The sequence below is a fragment of the Pseudophryne corroboree genome, chromosome 3, assembly GCF_028390025.1.
Source record: "Pseudophryne corroboree isolate aPseCor3 chromosome 3, aPseCor3.hap2, whole genome shotgun sequence".
Lineage (NCBI taxonomy): Eukaryota > Metazoa > Chordata > Amphibia > Anura > Myobatrachidae > Pseudophryne > Pseudophryne corroboree.
The window spans coordinates 422,354,448-422,377,257 of record NC_086446.1 but is presented as its reverse complement, the minus strand read 5'-3'; the positions used below and the strand labels follow the sequence as shown (position 1 = coordinate 422,377,257).

The window sequence follows — 22,810 nt, the reverse complement described above, 5'->3', positions numbered from 1 at the left end:
ATAGCTGCTGATTGGTTGATGAGGAAATTTCTCCACTGGCTCACTTCTCCGTTCTTATCACTGCTTAGTAAATGTACCCCTTAGACTGCAAGTTTTACTGGGGTAGGGATTGAAGTATTTATTATTACTAAAAGGGCCAGTAAGCTTTTATTATAAAAAAAAGCTTTTGTTTTAGTGCCGAGGATTTTTGATCTGATTTTATGTATATTTGGTGTGCTGATTTCAACTATAACATTCATTTTTGCCTATCCGCTCTAATTTTTGAGATATAAACATTGTCTGATTTGTGTTACCCTATTTCATATTAGGCCCATGATTTACATAATAAAACACCAAACGTTAAAAAACGCAGTCTAAAAATATTTTCTAGAATATTTTAGTGACATCAATAAAACATACTAACATTACAGTAAAGGTGGCCATCCACTACTCAGACTTGTCTGAACTGCAGATCTCATCAGATTTCTCTTGAGCTCTCCCGGGAGCTTCCCGGGAATCGGATCTGACCCTGGGCTTAATTTTCACTACATTCACTTCAGATGTATCTGATGCGATATATCATGTGCCAGATCGCATCAGATATATCTGATGCACCCATGCTATATGCGATTGATCTGATGCTGCTGCTGTCGCTGTTCCCCCTCTTGGTGGGTGGGAGTGGCTAGGCAGATGCCAGTCAAGTGGCGCTTCAGATGAATCTGATCAGATACATCTGAAGTAAAAAAAACAATCCGATGTTCACCTGTTTTCTTCAGATTCCGATAAATAGTTGGGGCAGCCTCAGAGATTTGTAGTTCAGACATATCTGACACGGGAGTGCGCATCGGATCGGAAGAGCCATCCGATGTGACACTTTTCTTCAGATTTGACGGTCAGATGCGTCGAAATCTGAAGAAAACTGCCCAAATCGGACTAGTGGATGGGGGCCTTAACACTATAGTGACTCAAATAATAGGAATTTAATACCTACCGGTAATTCCATTTCTCATAGTCCGTAGTGGATACTGGGGATCTGTACTTTAGTACCATGGGGTAAAGATCAGGTCCTCCGGAATCTGGCACTTTAAAACCTTTAGTGTGTGTATTAGAGATGAGCGGGTTCGGTTTCTCTGAATCCGAACCCGCACGAACTTCATGTTTTTTTCACGGGTCCGAGCAGACTCGGATCCTCCCGCCTTGCTCGGTTAACCCGAGCGCGCCCGAACGTCATCATGACGCTGTCGGATTCTCGCGAGACTCGGATTCTATATAAGGAGCCGCGCGTCGCCGCCATTTTCACACGTGCATTGAGATTGATAGGGAGAGGACGTGGCTGGCGTCCTCTCCATTTAGATTAGGGTTGAGAGAGAGAGAGAGAGATTGACCTGAGGCTGTGATACTGTAGAAGAGAGTGCAGAGTTTAGTGACTGACGACCACAGTGACCACCAGACAGTGCAGTTGTTTGTTTTATTTAATATATCCGTTCTCTGCCTGAAAAAAACGATACACACAGTGACTCAGTCACATACCATATCTGTGTGCACTGCTCAGCCCAGTGTGCTGCATCAATGTATATATATATCTGACTGTGCTCAGCTCACACAGCTTATAATTGTGGGGGAGACTGGGGAGCACTGCAGTGCCAGTTATAGGTTATAGCAGGAGCCAGGAGTACATAATATTATATTAAAATTAAACAGTGCACACTTTTGCTGCAGGAGTGCCACTGCCAGTGTGACTAGTGACCAGTGACCTGACCACCAGTATATATAATATTAGTAGTATACTATCTCTTTATCAACCAGTCTATATTAGCAGCAGACACAGTACAGTGCGGTAGTTCACGGCTGTGGCTACCTCTGTGTCGGCACTCGGCAGCCCGTCCATAATTGTATATACCACCTAACCGTGGTTTTTTTTTCTTTCTTTATAGTCATACTAGTTACGAGTATACTATCTCTTTATCAACCAGTCTATATTAGCAGCAGACACAGTACAGTGCGGTAGTTCACGGCTGTGGCTACCTCTGTGTCGGCACTCGGCAGCCCGTCCATAATTGTATATACCACCTAACCGTGGTTTTTTTTTCTTTCTTTATACATACATACTAGTTACGAGTATACTATCTCTTTATCAACCAGTCTATATTAGCAGCAGACACAGTACAGTGCGGTAGTTCACGGCTGTGGCTACCTCTGTGTCGGCACTCGGCAGCCCGTCCATAATTGTATATACCACCTAACCGTGGTTTTTTTTTCTTTCTTTATACATACATACTAGTTACGAATATACTATCTCTTTATCAACCAGTCTATATATTAGCAGCAGACACAGTACAGTGCGGTAGTTCACGGCTGTGGCTACCTCTGTGTCGGCACTCGGCAGCCCGTCCATAATTGTATATACCACCTAACCGTGGTTTTTTTTTCTTTCTTTATACATACATACTAGTTACGAGTATACTATCTCTTTATCAACCAGTCTATATATTAGCAGCAGACACAGTACAGTGCGGTAGTTCACGGCTGTGGCTACCTCTGTGTCGGCACTCGGCAGCCCGTCCATAATTGTATATACCACCTAACCGTGGTTTTTTTTTCTTTCTTTATACATACATACTAGTTACGAGTATACTATCTCTTTATCAACCAGTCTATATTAGCAGCAGACACCGTACAGTGCGGTAGTTCACGGCTGTGGCTACCTCTGTGTCGGCACTCGGCAGCCCGTCCATAATTGTATATACCACCTAACCGTGGTTTTTTTTTCTTTCTTTATACATACATACTAGTTACGAGTATACTATCTCTTTATCAACCAGTCTATATATTAGCAGCAGACACAGTACAGTGCGGTAGTTCACGGCTGTGGCTACCTCTGTGTCGGCACTCGGCAGCCCGTCCATAATTGTATATACCACCTAACCGTGTTTTTTTTTTCTTTCTTTATACATACATACTAGTTACGAGTATACTATCTCTTTATCAACCAGTCTATATATTAGCAGCAGACACAGTACAGTGCGGTAGTTCACGGCTGTGGCTACCTCTGTGTCGGCACTCGGCAGCCCGTCCATAATTGTATATACCACCTAACCGTGGTTTTTTTTTCTTTCTTTATACATACATACTAGTTACGAGTATACTATCTCTTTATCAACCAGTCTATATTAGCAGCAGACACAGTACAGTGCGGTAGTTCACGGCTGTGGCTACCTCTGTGTCGGCACTCGGCAGCCCGTCCATAATTGTATATACCACCTAACCGTGGTTTTTTTTTCTTTCTTTATACATACATACTAGTTACGAGTATACTATCTCTTTATCAACCAGTCTATATATTAGCAGCAGACACAGTACAGTGCGGTAGTTCACGGCTGTGGCTACCTCTGTGTCGGCACTCGGCAGCCCGTCCATAATTGTATATACCACCTAACCGTGGTTTTTTTTTCTTTCTTTATACATACATACTAGTTACGAGTATACTATCTCTTTATCAACCAGTCTATATTAGCAGCAGACACAGTACAGTGCGGTAGTTCACGGCTGTGGCTACCTCTGTGTCGGCACTCGGCAGCCCGTCCATAATTGTATATACCACCTAACCGTGGTTTTTTTTTCTTTCTTTATACATACATACTAGTTACGAGTATACTATCTCTTTATCAACCAGTCTATATATTAGCAGCAGACACAGTACAGTGCGGTAGTTCACGGCTGTGGCTACCTCTGTGTCGGCACTCGGCAGCCCGTCCATAATTGTATATACCACCTAACCGTGGTTTCTTTTTCTTTCTTTATACATACATACTAGTTACGAGTATACTATCTCTTTATCAACCAGTCTATATATTAGCAGCAGACACAGTACAGTGCGGTAGTTCACGGCTGTGGCTACCTCTGTGTCGGCACTCGGCAGCCCGTCCATAATTGTATATACCACCTAACCGTGGTTTTTTTTTCTTTCTTTATACATACATACTAGTTACGAGTATACTATCTCTTTATCAACCAGTCTATATTAGCAGCAGACACAGTACAGTGCGGTAGTTCACGGCTGTGGCTACCTCTGTGTCGGCACTCGGCAGCCCGTCCATAATTGTATATACCACCTAACCGTGGTTTTTTTTTCTTTCTTTATACATACATACTAGTTACGAGTATACTATCTCTTTATCAACCAGTCTATATTAGCAGCAGACACAGTACAGTGCGGTAGTTCACGGCTGTGGCTACCTCTGTGTCGGCACTCGGCAGCCCGTCCATAATTGTATATACCACCTAACCGTGGTTTTTTTTTCTTTCTTTATACATACATAGTTACATAGACATCTCTTTATCAACCAGTCTATATTAGCAGCAGACACAGTACAGTACGGTAGTTCACGGCTGTGGCTACCTCTGTGTCTGCACTCGGCAGGCAGTCCGTCCATAATTGTATACCACCTAACCGTGGTTTTTTTTTCTTTCTTCTTTATACATACATAGTTACATAGACATCTCTTTATCAACCAGTCTATATTAGCAGCAGACACAGTACAGTACGGTAGTTCACGGCTGTGGCTACCTCTGTGTCTGCACTCGGCAGGCAGTCCATAATTGTATACTAGTATCCATCTCCATTGTTTACCTGAGGTGCCTTTTAGTTGTGCCTATTAAAATATGGAGAACAAAAATGTTGAGGTTCCAAAATTAGGGAAAGATCAAGATCCACTTCTACCTCGTGCTGAAGCTGCTGCCACTAGTCATGGCCGAGACGATGAAATGCCAGCAACGTCGTCTGCCAAGGCCGATGCCCAATGTCATAGTACAGAGCATGTCAAATCCAAAACACCAAATATCAGAAAAAAAAGGACTCCAAAACCTAAAATAAAATTGTCGGAGGAGAAGCGTAAACTTGCCAATATGCCATTTACGACACGGAGTGGCAAGGAACGGCTGAGGCCCTGGCCTATGTTCATGGCTAGTGGTTCAGCTTCACATGAGGATGGAAGCACTCAGCCTCTCGCTAGAAAAATGAAAAGACTCAAGCTGGCAAAAGCAGCACAGCAAAGAACTGTGCATTCTTCGAAATCCCAAATCCACAAGGAGAGTCCAATTGTGTCGGTTGCGATGCCTGACCTTCCCAACACTGGACGTGAAGAGCATGCGCCTTCCACCATTTGCACGCCCCCTGCAAGTGCTGGAAGGAGCACCCGCAGTCCAGTTCCTGATAGTCAGATTGAAGATGTCAGTGTTGAAGTACACCAGGATGAGGAGGATATGGGTGTTGCTGGCGCTGGGGAGGAAATTGACCAGGAGGATTCTGATGGTGAGGTGGTTTGTTTAAGTCAGGCACCCGGGGAGACACCTGTTGTCCGTGGGAGGAATATGGCCGTTGACATGCCAGGTGAAAATACCAAAAAAATCAGCTCTTCGGTGTGGAGGTATTTCACCAGAAATGCGGACAACAGGTGTCAAGCCGTGTGTTCCCTTTGTCAAGCTGTAATAAGTAGGGGTAAGGACGTTAACCACCTCGGAACATCCTCCCTTATACGTCACCTGCAGCGCATTCATAATAAGTCAGTGACAAGTTCAAAAACTTTGGGTGACAGCGGAAGCAGTCCACTGACCAGTAAATCCCTTCCTCTTGTAACCAAGCTCACGCAAACCACCCCACCAACTCCCTCAGTGTCAATTTCCTCCTTCCCCAGGAATGCCAATAGTCCTGCAGGCCATGTCACTGGCAATTCTGACGATTCCTCTCCTGCCTGGGATTCCTCCGATGCATCCTTGCGTGTAACGCCTACTGCTGCTGGCGCTGCTGTTGTTGCTGCTGGGAGTCGATGGTCATCCCAGAGGGGAAGTCGTAAGCCCACTTGTACTACTTCCAGTAAGCAATTGACTGTTCAACAGTCCTTTGCGAGGAAGATGAAATATCACAGCAGTCATCCTGCTGCAAAGCGGATAACTGAGGCCTTGACAACTATGTTGGTGTTAGACGTGCGTCCGGTATCCGCCGTTAGTTCACAGGGAACTAGACAATTTATTGAGGCAGTGTGCCCCCGTTACCAAATACCATCTAGGTTCCACTTCTCTAGGCAGGCGATACCGAGAATGTACACGGACGTCAGAAAAAGACTCACCAGTGTCCTAAAAAATGCAGTTGTACCCAATGTCCACTTAACCACGGACATGTGGACAAGTGGAGCAGGGCAGGGTCAGGACTATATGACTGTGACAGCCCACTGGGTAGATGTATGGACTCCCGCCGCAAGAACAGCAGCGGCGGCACCAGTAGCAGCATCTCGCAAACGCCAACTCTTTCCTAGGCAGGCTACGCTTTGTATCACCGCTTTCCAGAATACGCACACAGCTGAAAACCTCTTACGGCAACTGAGGAAGATCATCGCGGAATGGCTTACCCCAATTGGACTCTCCTGTGGATTTGTGGCATCGGACAACGCCAGCAATATTGTGTGTGCATTAAATATGGGCAAATTCCAGCACGTCCCATGTTTTGCACATACCTTGAATTTGGTGGTGCAGAATTTTTTAAAAAACGACAGGGGCGTGCAAGAGATGCTGTCGGTGGCCAGAAGAATTGCGGGACACTTTCGGCGTACAGGCACCACGTACAGAAGACTGGAGCACCACCAAAAACTACTGAACCTGCCCTGCCATCATCTGAAGCAAGAAGTGGTAACGAGGTGGAATTCAACCCTCTATATGCTTCAGAGGTTGGAGGAGCAGCAAAAGGCCATTCAAGCCTATACAATTGAGCACGATATAGTAGGTGGAATGCACCTGTCTCAGGCGCAGTGGAGAATGATTTCAACGTTGTGCAAGGTTCTGATGCCCTTTGAACTTGCCACACGTGAAGTCAGTTCAGACACTGCCAGCCTGAGTCAGGTCATTCCCCTCATCAGGCTTTTGCAGAAGAAGCTGGAGACATTGAAGGAGGAGCTAACACGGAGCGATTCCGCTAGGCATGTGGGACTTGTGGATGGAGCCCTTAATTCGCTTAACAAGGATTCACGGGTGGTCAATCTGTTGAAATCAGAGCACTACATTTTGGCCACCATGCTCGATCCTAGATTTAAAGCCTACCTTGGATCTCTCTTTCCGGCAGACACAAGTCTGCTGGGGTTGAAAGACCTGCTGGTGACAAAATTGTCAAGTCAAGCGGAACGCGACCTGTCAACATCTCCTCCTTCACATTCTCCCGCAACTGGGGGTGCGAGGAAAAGGCTCAGAATTCCGAGCCCACCCGCTGGCGGTGATGCAGGGCAGTCTGGAGCGACTGCTGATGCTGACATCTGGTCCGGACTGAAGGACCTGACAACGATTACGGACATGTCGTCTACTGTCACTGCATATGATTCTCTCAACATTGATAGAATGGTGGAGGATTATATGAGTGACCGCATCCAAGTAGGCACGTCACACAGTCCGTACTTATACTGGCAGGAAAAAGAGGCAATTTGGAGGCCCTTGCACAAACTGGCTTTATTCTACCTAAGTTGCCCTCCCACAAGTGTGTACTCCGAAAGAGTGTTTAGTGCCGCCGCTCACCTTGTCAGCAATCGGCGTACGAGGTTACATCCAGAAAATGTGGAGAAGATGATGTTCATTAAAATGAATTATAATCAATTCCTCCGCGGAGACATTGACCAGCAGCAATTGCCTCCACAAAGTACACAGGGAGCTGAGATGGTGGATTCCAGTGGGGACGAATTGATAATCTGTGAGGAGGGGGATGTACACGGTGATATATCGGAGGGTGATGATGAGGTGGACATCTTGCCTCTGTAGAGCCAGTTTGTGCAAGGAGAGATTAATTGCTTCTTTTTTGGGGGGGGTTCAAACCAACCCGTCATATCAGTCACAGTCGTGTGGCAGACCCTGTCACTGAAATGATGGGTTGGTTAAAGTGTGCATGTCCTGTTTTGTTTATACAACATAAGGGTGGGTGGGAGGGCCCAAGGACAATTCCATCTTGCACCTCTTTTTTCTTTTCTTTTTCTTTGCATCATGTGCTGATTGGGGAGGGTTTTTTGGAAGGGACATCCTGCGTGACACTGCAGTGCCACTCCTAAATGGGCCCGGTGTTTGTGTCGGCCACTAGGGTCGCTAATCTTACTCACACAGTCAGCTACCTCATTGCGCCTCTTTTTTTCTTTGCGTCATGTGCTGTTTGGGGAGGGTTTTTTGGAAGGGACATCCTGCGTGACACTGCAGTGCCACTCCTAGATGGGCCCGGTGTTTGTGTCGGCCACTAGGGTCGCTAATCTTACTCACACAGCTACCTCATTGCGCCTCTTTTTTTCTTTGCGTCATGTGCTGTTTGGGGAGGGTTTTTTGGAAGGGACATCCTGCGTGACACTGCAGTGCCACTCCTAGATGGGCCCGGTGTTTGTGTCGGCCACTAGGGTCGCTTATCTTACTCACACAGCGACCTCGGTGCAAATTTAAGACTAAAAATAATATTGTGAGGTGTGAGGTATTCAGAATAGACTGAAAATGAGTGTAAATTATGGTTTTTGAGGTTAATAATACTTTGGGATCAAAATGACCCCCAAATTCTATGATTTAAGCTGTTTTTTAGTGTTTTTTGAAAAAAACACCCGAATCCAAAACACACCCGAATCCGACAAAAAAAATTCGGTGAGGTTTTGCCAAAACGCGTTCGAACCCAAAACACGGCCGCGGAACCGAACCCAAAACCAAAACACAAAACCCGAAAAATTTCAGGCGCTCATCTCTAGTGTGTATGTGTGTGCTGGCTCCTCCCCTCTATGCCCCTCCTATCAGACTCAGTCTAGGAAACTGTGCCCGAGGAGACGAGAGAAGAAACAAATACAACAGCGGTGAGGCAACAAGCCAACATACAACCATAACTAAAAAGGAGGGCGTTAACCAGAACAGAGGATAACGACACCAACTTAACCATGATAGCACAGCTATCCCAACAATATAAAGGGACCGCAACATCGGTCCAACCAAATATTTACCCAGGTAAGCAGGAATCGAAGCACTGAGGCGGGCGCCCAGTACCCACTACGGACTACAAGATAAGGAATTACCGGTAGGTATTAAATTCCTATTTTTTTCTAATGTCCTAGTGGATACTGGGGATCTGTACTTTAGTACCATGGGGAAGTCCCAAAGCTCCCAAACGGCTGACCAAACTGAAGTTCATCCTTGGCCAAGGTATCGAACCGATAGAATTTCACAAAAGTGTTAGAACCCGACCAAGTAGCAGCTCGGCACAAATGTAGGGCCGAGACACCCCGGGCAGCCACTCAGGAAGAGCCCACAGACCTCATCGAGTGGGCCTGAATAGACGTCGGCAAAGGCAGGGCCGCCGAAGTATAGGCCTGTCAAATGGTCAACCTGAGCCAACGAGCAACTGATTGCTTAGAAGCTGGATGACCAATCTTGGTGGCATCATAAAGGACAAACAGCGAATCAGATTTCCGATGACGAGCCGTCCTCTTGACATAAATCTTCAGAGCCCTCACTACATCCAAGGACTCTGGTCCAATGAAAGCGTCAGACAACACCGGAACCACAATGGGTTGATTGACATGAAAAGCTGAAACCACTTTAGGCAAAAACTGAGGATGGGTCCTGAGTTCCACCATGTCTTCATGAAAGATCAAATCAGGGCTCTTACAGGATAAGGCCCCCAATTTAGAGACACGTCTGGCAGACGCCAAAGCTTCACAGTCTGACTTCTGACAAAAACAGTTACCCTATTGTGTATGTGTGTCCATGTAATTTGGAGACTCAAATTGTAAGCTCACCGGGGCAGGAACTGATGTGAATGATTAAATGTTCTCCTTAAACCCTGAGTACTGCATTATGTGTGTGCTATATAAATAACTTTTAATGAATAATATCAGAGTAAGATACAAGCTATGCTTTTACTCTGCAGCTTCATATTGCAGCCTCTAGGGGATTCGCAGAAGTGACAGAGACTTTGCTTGAAAATGGGGCTCATGTGGATGTGCAAGATTTTGACCTATGGGAACCTTTGCATGCTGCATCCTTTTGGGGTCAGGTAAGAACGTGACCAGTTCAGACTGTAACATTAGCTGAGTGCTTTCTGTCTTTATATTAGCTTGAAGATAGCCTAACTGGTGCAAATGTCGTGTTTCCTACCCTATGTTCTTGATCACTTTAGTCCATTTGGCATGTTTTGCAGATCTATGTGGCTGAAGTTTTGGTCTCACATGGTGCCAGCCTTAGCAGCAAGACTACTTTGGAGGAAACACCTCTTGGTGAGTCTGGCCTTTCTCTCCTATCTTCAGTACACTCTGTGCATATCAAGCTTGGGCATTTATGTCTGTCATTCAAATGTCCACTCACTTTTCACCTATTTAGGTGACAAGTCCTCTGAACACTCTATACATTTACTTGCCAGCTGCAAGTGCATCTGCAGGCACACATCATGGCACCCATGACACCTGAGTATTTGATTGTACTTACAGTGTATAGGGGGGGGTATCCAATGTAGCTACGATAACAAGATCCGCAATCGCAGCTAATGTTATCGCACCTATCGCGCAAAAAATCTGCTTATCACACCCTGCACGCTCCCATTTTTCTAAACCTATCCTTTTCCAAGTTGGCGAAAACATGATTTGCACGATAATTCTAGCCGGCAAAAACAATTAAGTGTAGGAGAAAATGGGGAAATCTGCCTTTACCCCCCAAAAAGCCAAACTAATATAGGAAAAAATCATATAAGTCTATTAGTGGCCATACAAAAACAATTTGGTGTCATTAAATTGGGTCAAATGGCTGTTAAATGCATTTTTTTTTAAATGCGAAAAAATTATAGAAAGCTATTTTTTGTTTCAGTAAAATTAGTGCTCTCATTAAATTTGGGGTACATAAAAATGGGGATATATTTGGGTCATTTTAGGAAACTGGACGATTACTCCTACCTGCAAGCCTAAAAACACTTGTCCCACTCATAAAGCACCCCAATATACCCGTCCCATACCTTGTACCCCAATTTCCATCACTTTGCATTTTTTTGGCCCCAAAAATTACATGTCATTATTGGCTAATTAAAAATAATTAAAAACTTCAAAGTGCCTAATTAGTCATTCAGGGGGTAATCCAAGGGGTTCAGAACCAAACCCAGACATTTTTAGCTTAAAATAAGGATTTTGCACTACTTATCACCAGATAAGTTATCGCGAAACCTTGATATCGTAGCTAATTGGATACCCCCCTATGATCGAAGCAGGAATTTTGTTAGCAGTTGGGCAAAACCATGTGCACTGCAGGGGAGGCAGATTTAACATGTGCAGAGAGAGTTAGATTTGGGTGTGGTTTGTTCAATCTGCAATCTAATTTGCAGTGTAAAAATAAAGCAGCCAGTATTTACCCTGCACAGAAACAAAATAACCCACCCAAATCTAACTCTTTCTGCACGTTATATCTGCCTCCCCTGCAGTGCACATGGTTTTGCCCAACTGCTAACAAAATTCCTGCTGCGATCAACTTGGAATTACCCCCTATGTCTTATCTATTAGCAACATTGGTGGGGCTGCCAATCCCCTTCATTTCAGATTTTTTTGCAGCACACTTCGCTCATTTATGTTATTACTCAAATTGTTAAAAAATTCAAATAAAGTTTTTATTTATAGTAATACCATAAAAAGTATTGCATAATGATATTTGATCCCACAAATGATGATGAAGTATCTGCACTCTTCTCATCTGCCTACTCTACTACCTCTCCCCTTGATTCTGTACCCTAACAAATTAGTAAAACTCTGTGCTCATCCCAACCTTAACTAAAATCTGCAATCTCTCTCTGTCTACTGGTATTTTTCCTTCTCTGTATAAGCATGCAGTGATTACTCCCATTCTGAAAAAACAAAATTCTGACCCTAACTCACACTCTCTCTCTCTCTCTCTCTCTCTCTCTCTCTCTCTCTCTCTCTCTCTCTCTCTCTCTCTCTCTCTCTCTCTCTCTCTCTCTCTCAAACTACCGTCCCATCTCTCAGCTCCCATGTCCTCCAAGCTACTTGAGAGACTTGCCTACACTCGCCTCACACACTTTCTTAACTCACACAGCTTACTGGACCCACTTCAGTCAGGACTTCATGCCCAACACTCCACAGAGACAGCACTGACTAAGGTAGTGAATGATCTGATCACTGCTAAATCTAAAGGCCATTACTCACTACTTATTCTCCTTGATCTCTCTGCTGCCTTTGACACTGTTGACCACTCTCTCCTCATACAAACACTACAATCCCTACGTCTTCAGGACACAGCCCTTTCTTGGTTCTCATCCTACTTATGTAATTGCTCCTTCAGTGTTCGTTTCTCTGATTCCACCTCCTCTTCGCTACTTCTATCAGTTGAAGTGCCGCAAGGCTCAGTCTTAGGTCCTCTGCTTTTCTCTATCTATACCACATCTCTTGGCAAACTAATCAGCTCTTTCGGATTTCAGTATCATCTGTATGCAGATGATACTCAAATCTACCTATCCTCCCCATATTTGTCACCATGTGTATTGGGCCGTGTCACTGAATGCCTTTCTGCCTTTTCATCTTGGATGACATTTCGCCACCTCAAACTTTATATTTCCAAAACAGAATTAATTATATTTCCACCGGCCAATAGTAGTTCCCAACCTGATATCTCTAGTACTGTTGATAACTCAGCAATCATCCCTACCCCACAAGCTCGCTGCCTAGGTGTCATACTTGACTCTGAACTATCCTTTGTTCCCCACATTCAATCTGTCTCAAAATCATGTTACATATATCTAGGAAATATATCCAAAATACGACCATATCTTACACAAGACACAGCAAAAACTCTGATCCATGCTCCCGCATTGATTATTGTAATAAGTCTCCTTCCCAAACATTAGGCTCTCACCACTACAATCCGTTTTGAATGCACCTGCGAGGGTAATCTTCCTTGCTAGACGTTCATCATCTGCAGATCCGCTCTGTCAGCCCCTCCATTGGTTACCTGTATTCTACCGTAGTAAATATAAAATACTTTCTCTGACGTCCTAGTGGATGCTGGGAACTCCGAAAGGACCATGGGGAATAGCGGCTCCGCAGGAGACTGGGCACAAAAGTAAAAGCTTTAGGACTACCTGGTGTGCACTGGCTCCTCCCCCTATGACCCTCCTCCAAGCCTCAGTTAGATTTTTGTGCCCGAACGAGAAGGGTGCACACTAGGTGGCTCTCCTGAGCTGCTTAGTGAAAAAGTTTAAGTATAGGTTTTTTATTTTCAGTGAATCCTGCTGGCAACAGGTTCACTGCACCGAGGGACTAAGGGGAGAAGAAGCGAACTTACCTGCGTGCAGAGTGGATTGGGCTTCTTAGGCTACTGGACATTAGCTCCAGAGGGACGATCACAGGCCCAGCCATGGATGGGTCCCAGAGCCGCGCCGCCGGCCCCCTTACAGAGCCAGAAGACAGGAGAGGTCCGGGAAATCGGCGGCAGAAGACGTCCTGTCTTCAATAAGGTAGCGCACAGCACCGCAGCTGTGCGCCATTGCTCTCAGCACACTTCACACTCCGGTCACTGAGGGTGCAGGGCGCTGGGGGGGGGCGCCCTGAGACGCAATAAAAATACCTTAGATGGCAAAAAATACATCACATATAGCTCCTGGGCTATATGGATGCATTTAACCCCTGCCAGTTTTTCCTTATAAAAGCGGGAGAAAGGCAGCCGAGAAGGGGGCGGAGCCTATCTCCTCAGCACACTGGCGCCATTTTCCCTCACAGCTCCGTTGGAGGGAAGCTCCCTGACTCTCCCCTGCAGTCCTGCACTACAGAAACAGGGTAAAACAAGAGAGGGGGGGCACTAAATTGGCAGATAAATCAATACAGCAGCTATATAAGGGAAAAACACTTATATAAGGTTATCCCTGTATATATATATAGCGCTCTGGTGTGTGCTGGCAAACTCTCCCTCTGTCTCCCCAAAGGGCTAGTGGGGTCCTGTCCTCTATCAGAGCATTCCCTGTGTGTGTGCGGTGTGTCGGTACGTTGTGTCGACATGTATGAGGAGGAAAATGGTATGGAGGCGGAGCAATTGCCTGTAATAGTGATGTCACCCCCTAGGGAGTCGACACCTGACTGGATGGTCTTATGGAAGGAATTACGTGATAGCGTCAGCACTTTACAAAAGACTGTTGACGACATGAGACAGCCGGCAAATCAGTTATTACCTGTACAGGCGTCTCAAACACCGTCGGGGGCTCTAAAGCGCCCGTTACCTCAGATGGTCGACACAGACCCAGACACGGACACTGACTCCAGTGTCGACGGTGAGGAAACAAACGTATTTTCCAGTAGGGCCACACGTTACATGATCACGGCAATGAAGGAGGTTTTGAACATTTCTGATACTACAAGTACCACAAAAAAGGGTATTATGTGAGGTGTGAAAAAACTACCCGTAGTTTTTCCTGAATCAGATGAATTAAATGAGGTATGTGATGAAGCGTGGGTTTCCCCCGATAAAAAACTGCTAATTTCTAAAAAATTATTGGCATTATACCCTTTCCCGCCAGAGGTTAGGGCGCGTTTGGAAACACCCCCTAGGGTAGATAAGGCGCTCACACGCTTATCAAAACAAGTGGCGTTACCGTCTCCTGATACGGCCGCCCTCAAGGAACCAGCTGATAGGAAGCTGGAAAATATCCTTAAAAGTATATACACACATACTGGTATTATACTGCGACCAGCAATCGCCTCAGCCTGGATGTGCAGTGCTGGGGTGGCTTGGTCGGATTCCCTGACTGAAAATATTGATACCCTGGACAGGGACAGTATATTATTGACTATAGAGCATTTAAAGGATGCATTTCTATATATGCGAGATGCACAGAGGGATATTTGCACTCTGGCATCAAGAGTAAGTGCGCTGTCCATTTCTGCCAGAAGAGGGTTATGGACGCGACAGTGGTCAGGTGATGCGGATTCCAAACGGCATATGGAAGTATTGCCGTATAAAGGTGAGGAGTTATTTGGGGTCGGTCTATCGGACCTGGTGGCCACGGCAACGGCTGGGAAATCCACCTTTTTACCCCAGGTCACCTCTCAGCAGAAAAAGACACCGTCTTTTCAGGCTCAGTCCTTTTGTCCCCATAAGGGCAAGCGGGCAAAAGGCCACTCATATCTGCCCCGGGGCAGAGGAAGGGGAAAAAGACTGCAGCAGGCAGCCTCTTCCCAGGAACAGAAGCCTTCCCCCGCTTCTGCCAAGTCCTCAGCATGACGCTGGGGCCTTACAAGCGGACTCAGGCACGGTGGGGGCCCTTCTCAAGAATTTCAGCGCGCAGTGGGCTCACTCGCAAGTGGACCCCTGGATCCTGCAGGTAGTATCTCAGGGGTACAAATTGGAATTCGAGACGTCTCCCCCTCGCCGGTTCCTGAAGTCTGCTTTACCAACGTCTCCCTCCGACAGGGAGGCGGTATTGGAAGCCATTCACAAGCTGTATTCCCAGCAGGTGATAATCAAGGTACCCCTCCTACAACAGGGAAAGGGGTATTATTCCACGCTGTTTGTGGTACCGAAGCCGGACGGCTCGGTGAGACCTATTTTAAATCTGAAATCCTTGAACACTTACATACAAAGGTTCAAATTCAAGATGGAGTCACTCAGAGCAGTGATAGCGAACCTGGAAGAAGGGGACTATATGGTGTCTCTGGACATCAAGGATGCTTACCTCCATGTCCCAATTTGCCCTTCTCACCAAGGGTACCTCAGGTTTGTGGTACAGAACTGTCATTATCAGTTTCAGACGCTGCCGTTTGGATTGTCCACGGCACCCCGGGTCTTTACCAAGGTAATGGCCGAAATGATGATTCTTCTTCGAAGAAAAGGCGTCTTAATTATCCCTTACTTGGACGATCTCCTGATAAGGGCAAGGTCCAGGGAACAGTTAGAGGTCGGAGTAGCACTATCTCAAGTAGTACTACGACAGCACGGGTGGATTCTAAATATTCCAAAATCGCAGCTGATTCCGACGACACGTCTGCTGTTCCTAGGGATGATTCTGGACACAGTCCAGAAGAAGGTGTTTCTCCCGGAGGAGAAAGCCAGGGAGTTATCCGAGCTAGTCAGGAACCTCCTAAAACCAGGCCAAGTGTCAGTGCATCAATGCACAAGGGTCCTGGGAAAAATGGTGGCTTCTTACGAAGCGATTACATTCGGCAGATTCCACGCAAGAACTTTTCAGTGGGATCTGCTGGACAAATGGTCCGGATCGCATCTTCAGATGCATCAGCGGATAACCCTGTCTCCAAGGACAAGGGTGTCTCTCCTGTGGTGGTTGCAGAGTGCTCATCTTCTAGAGGGCCGCAGATTCGGCATTCAGGACTGGGTCCTGGTGACCACGGATGCCAGCCTGAGAGGCTGGGGAGCAGTCACACAGGGAAGAAATTTCCAGGGCTTGTGGTCAAGCATGGAAACGTCATTTCACATAAATATCCTGGAACTAAGGGCCATTTACAATGCCCTAAGTCAAGCAAGGCCTCTGCTTCAGGGTCAGCCGGTGTTGATCCAGTCGGACAACATCACGGCAGTCGCCCACGTAAACAGACAGGGCGGCACAAGAAGCAGGAGGGCAATGACGGAAGTTGCAAGGATTCTTCGCTGGGCGGAAAATCATGTGATAGCACTGTCAGCAGTGTTCATTCCGGGAGTGGACAACTGGGAAGCAGACTTCCTCAGCAGACCCGACCTCCACGCGGGGGAGTGGGGACTTCACCCAGAAGTCTTCCACATGATTGTGAACCGTTGGGAAAAACCAAAGGTGGACATGATGGCGTCCCGCCTCAACAAAAAACTAGACAGATATTGCGCCAGGTCAAGGGACCCTCAGGCAATAGCTGTGGACGCTCTGGTAACACCGTGGGTGTACCAGTCAGTGTATGTGTTCCCTCCTCTGCCTCTCATACCCAAGGTACTGAGAATCATAAGAAGGAGAGGAGTAAGAACTATACTCGTGGCTCCGGATTGGCCAAGAAGGACTTGGTACCCGGAACTTCAAGAGATGCTCACGGAGGACCCGTGGCCTCTACCTCTAAGAAAGGACCTGCTCCAGCAGGGACCCTGTCTGTTCCAAGACTTACCGCGGCTGCGTTTGACGGCATGGCGGTTGAACGCCGGATCCTGAAGGAAAAAGGCATTCCGGATGAAGTCATCCCTACCCTGATCAAAGCCAGGAAGGATGTAACTGTGCAACATTATCACCGTATTTGGCGTAAATATGTTGCGTGGTGTGAGGCCAGGAAGGCCCCTACAGAGGAATTTCAACTGGGTCGTTTCCTGCATTTCCTGCAAACAGGACTGTCTATGGGCCTAAAATTAGGGTCCATTAAGGTTCAAATTTCGGCCCTGTCGATTTTCTTCCAGAAAGAACTAGCTTCAGTTCCTGAAGTTCAGACGTTTGTCAAGGGGGTACTGCATATACAGCCTCCTTTTGTGCCTCCAGTGGCACCTTGGGATCTCAATGTAGTTTTGGGGTTCCTAAAATCACATTGGTTTGAACCACTCACCACTGTGGACTTAAAATATCTCACATGGAAAGTGGTAATGCTGTTAGCCCTGGCTTCAGCCAGGCGTGTCTCAGAATTGGCGGCTTTATCCTATAAAAGCCCTTACCTAATTTTTCATACGGACAGGGCAGAATTGAGGACTCGTCCTCAATTTCTCCCTAAGGTGGTTTCAGCGTTTCACTTAAACCAGCCTATTGTGGTACCTGCGGCTACTAGGGACTTGGAGGATTCCAAGTTGCTGGACGTAGTCAGGGCCCTGAAAATATATGTTTCCAGGACGGCTGGAGTCAGAAAATCTGACTCGCTGTTTATCCTGTATGCACCCAACAAGCTGGGTGCTCCTGCTTCTAAGCAGACTATTGCTCGTTGGATTTGTAGTACAATTCAGCTTGCACATTCTGTGGCAGGCCTGCCACAGCCAAAATCTGTAAAAGCCCATTCCACAAGGAAAGTGGGCTCATCTTGGGCGGCTGCCCGAGGGGTCTCGGCTTTACAACTTTGCCAAGCAGCTACTTGGTCAGGGGCAAACACGTTTGCTAAATTCTACAAATTTGATACCCTGGCTGAGGAGGACCTGGAGTTCTCTCATTCGGTGCTGCAGAGTCATCCGCACTCTCCCGCCCGTTTGGGAGCTTTGGTATAATCCCCATGGTCCTTTCGGAGTTCCCAGCATCCACTAGGACGTCAGAGAAAATAAGAATTTACTTACCGATAATTCTATTTCTCATAGTCCGTAGTGGATGCTGGGCGCCCATCCCAAGTGCGGATTGTCTGCAATACTTGTACATAGTTATTGTTACAAAAATCGGGTTATTATTGTTGTGAGCCATCTTTTCAGAGGCTCCTCTGTTATCATGCTGTTAACTGGGTTCAGATCACAAGTTGTACGGTGTGATTGGTGTGGCTGGTATGAGTCTTACCCGGGATTCAAAATCCTTCCTTATTGTGTACGCTCGTCCGGGCACAGTATCCTAACTGAGGCTTGGAGGAGGGTCATAGGGGGGAGGAGCCAGTGCACACCAGGTAGTCCTAAAGCTTTTACTTTTGTGCCCAGTCTCCTGCGGAGCCGCTATTCCCCATGGTCCTTTCGGAGTTCCCAGCATCCACTACGGACTATGAGAAATAGAATTATCGGTAAGTAAATTCTTATTTTTACTTACACACAAGGCTATTAACCAAACTGCACCAACGTACATCACTTCGCTTATCTCAAAATATCTTCCTAACCGATCTCTTCGCTCTGCACAAGATCTGTATCTCTCATCCACACGTATTACTTGTATCCACTCAAAATTACAGGACTTTATCCGGGCTTCACCCACTCTGTGGAATGCCCTCCCATGCACAATAAGACTCACCTCTAGTCTCCAAACCTTTAAACGTTCCCTGAAAACTCACCTTTTCAGACAAGCCTATCAAATTCCAGACCCACCCGCATAAACCTTCAATGCTTCCCTATCTAATTACATCCTCTCTGTACAGTATACATAACATCACATATTTTGTCTTTCTGTACTCTTAACACCCTCCTGACCCTTTGCCAAAATTGCTGGGTGATCATATCATACAACCCATTAAGAACCTAGCAATCTGGTGGACCATTATGCAATAGGTAGCATCTATCGTTGTGTATCAATGCCTATTTCCCTATAGATTGTAAGCTTGCAAGCAGGGCCTTCCTACCTCTATGTCAGTCTGTTTTTACCCAGTTTTGTTCTAATTGTAAAGTGCAATGGAATATGCTACGCTATATAAGAAACTGTTAATAAATAAATAATATTAATTATGGAATTAACATTTGTTATTTCATTTATCTGTACATATAATAAAACTGTAAGGGTTGTGTCTGTACATTGCATTTTTTTTGAGAAATATACGTCTAGGGAACGGTTTATGAACTACAGTATGGAGACAAAGAAATTATTTTTTCAACAATTCCCCAACAATTTTCCTTTTCAATTCAAGCGCTTGAAGTTTCCTGCTTCACTATGACGATTAACAAGTCACAGGGGCAAATGGGCAAGGCTGCTGCTCAGGACCAGCTGCTTTTCCCATGGGCAGATTTATGTGGCTTGCTCATGAATTAGTAGCCCCAAGCATTTTTTTGTGTTAATCCGTGAAGGAAAAACTGCAAATATTGTTTACAAAGAAATTTTATGATCAATGTATACAATATAAAATATACATCATAATATTAGATGGCACTGCTGTCTTTGTAAAATTAGTTTCGCTGAGCAATAACAGACATCCACGCGAGCAAAGCCATGGGGAAGTGCTAGTAACTGTTATGAGCCATGGCTGTGGCTCATTCCTGTTTTGCATGTCGGTTAGGTATTTTATGTTATACTTCTGTTTATGTTCCCCGTGGGTGTCATGGGGTGCTTGGAGCTCTCCCTTAAGGAGAGGATACTGTTATGAACCACAGGTAGTGGTTCATTCCTATTTTATGTTTATAGTTCTCTTGCAGGCCAGGATTTCCCTTTGCTCTGGTTTAGAGGATTATTGTTTGCTGTCAGTGGTCAGTCTGTGTAATTGCAGTCTGTTCCCATGTGTTCAGCCTCACCTGGCTGCTAATTGCATCTTGTCAGTTTGGAGTCATGCAACAGGGCAGCTGCATGACATAATTAATTAGGCCTCTCTGTTATATGCTGGCTGAGTGCAATTCACAGACGCTGGTGATATTTCTAGGTTTCCAGTCTGCTTGAGTTCTGAGCTTGTTCCTGCCAGTTCCTGAGCTCCTGTGTAGCAGTGTCTGTCGAGCTGCTTCCTGTGTCGATTCCTGTGTCAGTCCCTGTGTCGATTCCTGTGTCTGATCCCGTGTCCTGCCATGAAGCGTTCCTGTCCAGAAGTCCTGTGGCTTTGCCTATGCCTGGTCGAGTTTCTGGCTTCTTGGTGTCCACCGGTCTGTCGTTTGGGATTCTGCCTGTCCTCCAGTTCTGAGAGTCTGTGTCGGCAGCATTGGGGGTTCCTGTCCGTTTGCCAGTATTCGTACCGGTTCCGTGAGTAACGGCTCTGCCGCGTCCGTCGGCCTAGGCCGCTGTATTCTGTTATTATTTCTGTCACTGGTGTTTTGCAGAGGGTTCTGCTTATGCTGTCACCGCCGGTACACAAAAGTATTGTGTCGGCGTGTGGTCAGCATTTCCTTTGTTGTTCTTTTCCTTTGGCGGCAAGCCGCACATACTTTGGTTTTAGGTTTGTTAGTAGCCCCTGGCCTTGTTGTTTAGTGACCAGGTCCTAGCAAAGCACTCCAGTCAGTCAGATGGGAAGGAAACAGATCCTGACTCTGTTGATATCTCAACATCCATAATCTTTGATGGGGACTTAGCCCAATTTCTGGCGCTTAACAAACACTATTACATTATTATGTTGTCTAGACCATTTCTGGGCATCACTTCAGAGAACCTTGTGCTCTATCTGATTTATTCTTTTAGAGGAGAGCCTTTTGAGTGGGCGACCAGCCTAATGAAAGCTGAAGATCCCATTCTTCAGGATCCCCCAGCATTTAGTGATGCAATTATTAAAAGATATGGTTCCAAAGAAATTGGTTCAGGTTCCTCTAAGTCACCCGTCTTGTCTGCTGAGAGTCCACCAAATACTGTAAACTCGGCACAAGAGTCTCAGCCCGTTGTTTTGACTGCAGGATGTGCTTTTCTGACTTCTTCTAATAGGAGTACTTTGCCTGAAAGTTCAGCTCCCAAGGGTAAGAAACCTATCTCTGATTTGAACGCAGCCTTGCTGGGTGGTACCATCAGTTCAGACAATGTTTGGGGAATTACCTTGGTCAGACCTAAAGAGCTTTGTAAAAAGAAGAAGAAGAAAAAGAAATAATTTTTGACTCTTGCCTTGATTAAAAAATAAAATAAAACCTTGTCTTGTGTCCAGTGGCAACCGTCAAGGGGAGGGCACTGTTACAAGCTGTTGTTACAGCTTGTTTCTGTTTTCTTGTCTGTTAGACCAGTGTGTCAGGTTTTTTTTTGTATCCCTTGTTTTGGATAGTCTGTATTTTGGGGTCCTTTGACCCCTCCTCAAGGGGGGGTACTGTTATGAGCCACGGCTGTGGCTCATTCTTGTTTTGCATGTCGGTTAGGTATTTTATGTTATACTTCTGTTTATGTTCCCCGTGGGTGTCATGGGGTGCTTGGAGCTCTCCCTTAAGGAGAGGATACTGTTATGAACCACAGGTAGTGGTTCATTCCTATTTTATGTTTATAGTTCTCTTGCAGGCCAGGATGTCCCTTTGCTCTGGTTTAGAGGATTATTGTTTGCTGTCAGTGGTCAGTCTGTGTAATTGCAGTCTGTTCCCATGTGTTCAGCCTCACCTGGCTGCTAATTGCATCTTGTCAGTTTGGAGTCATGCAACAGGGCAGCTGCATGACATAATTAATTAGGCCTCTCTGTTATATGCTGGCTGAGGGCAATTCACAGACGCTGGTGATATTTCTAGGTTTCCAGTCTGCTTGAGTTCTGAGCTTGTTCCTGCCAGTTCCTGAGCTCCTGTGTAGCAGTGTCTGTCGAGCTGCTTCCTGTGTCGATTCCTGTGTCAGTCCCGGTGTCGATTCCTGTGTCTGATCCCGTGTCCTGCCGTGAAGCGTTCCTGTCCAGAAGTCCTGTGGCTTTGCCTATGCCTGGTCGAGTTTCTGGCTTCTTGGTGTCCACCGGTCTGTCGTTTGGGATTCTGCCTGTCCTCCAGTTCTGAGAGTCTGTGTCGGCAGCATTGGGGGTTCCTGTCCGTTTGCCAGTATTCGTACCGGTTCCGTGAGTAGCGGCTCTGCCGCGTCCGTCGGCCTAGGCCGCTCTATTCTGTTATTATTTCTGTCACTGGTGTTTTGCAGAGGGTTCTGCTTATGCTGTCACCGCCGGTACACAAAAGTATTGTGTCGGCGTGTGGTCAGCATTTCCTTTGTTGTTCTTTTCCTTTGGCGGCAAGCCGCACATACTTTGGTTTTAGGTTTGTTAAAAGCCCCTGGCCTTGTTGTTTAGTTAGAGGGCCCCTTGTTATCACCCTGTCTCGGTTCACTCTTTGTCTCTCATTAAGACCTGAGGGGGCATCGAAGTTGGGCAGACGTAATCCGCCCTTCAAACGCGGCTGCCATGGGCTCAAGCAACCATAGTCTTGCAAGAGTGTACTGACAGCACGGGCGAGACAACGGAGATAGGGCGCCAGGGGCTATTCCCTTTCCATTCCCCTTTCCCAGCATTACGTCCTGGTGCTCTGGACTCACTTCATAACATCTCCCTTGTTCTGAGCACCAGGAACCTAACAGTAACACATAAAGCAACTCACATATAATAAA

The 22,810-nt window shown here is 46.1% G+C and overlaps 1 protein-coding gene across 1 annotated transcript in view; it reads left to right on the top strand.

Annotated features, from left to right (window-relative positions):
• Nucleotides 1-22,810, top strand: part of PPP1R16B (protein phosphatase 1 regulatory subunit 16B) — a 146,446-nt gene that overhangs the window by 103,376 nt on the left and 20,260 nt on the right. The window contains exons 8-9 of the mRNA XM_063960259.1: nt 9,899-10,024; nt 10,169-10,244. Coding sequence (XP_063816329.1) covers nt 9,899-10,024; nt 10,169-10,244 — 202 coding nt within the window. The remainder of the gene's footprint in view (nt 1-9,898; nt 10,025-10,168; nt 10,245-22,810) is intronic.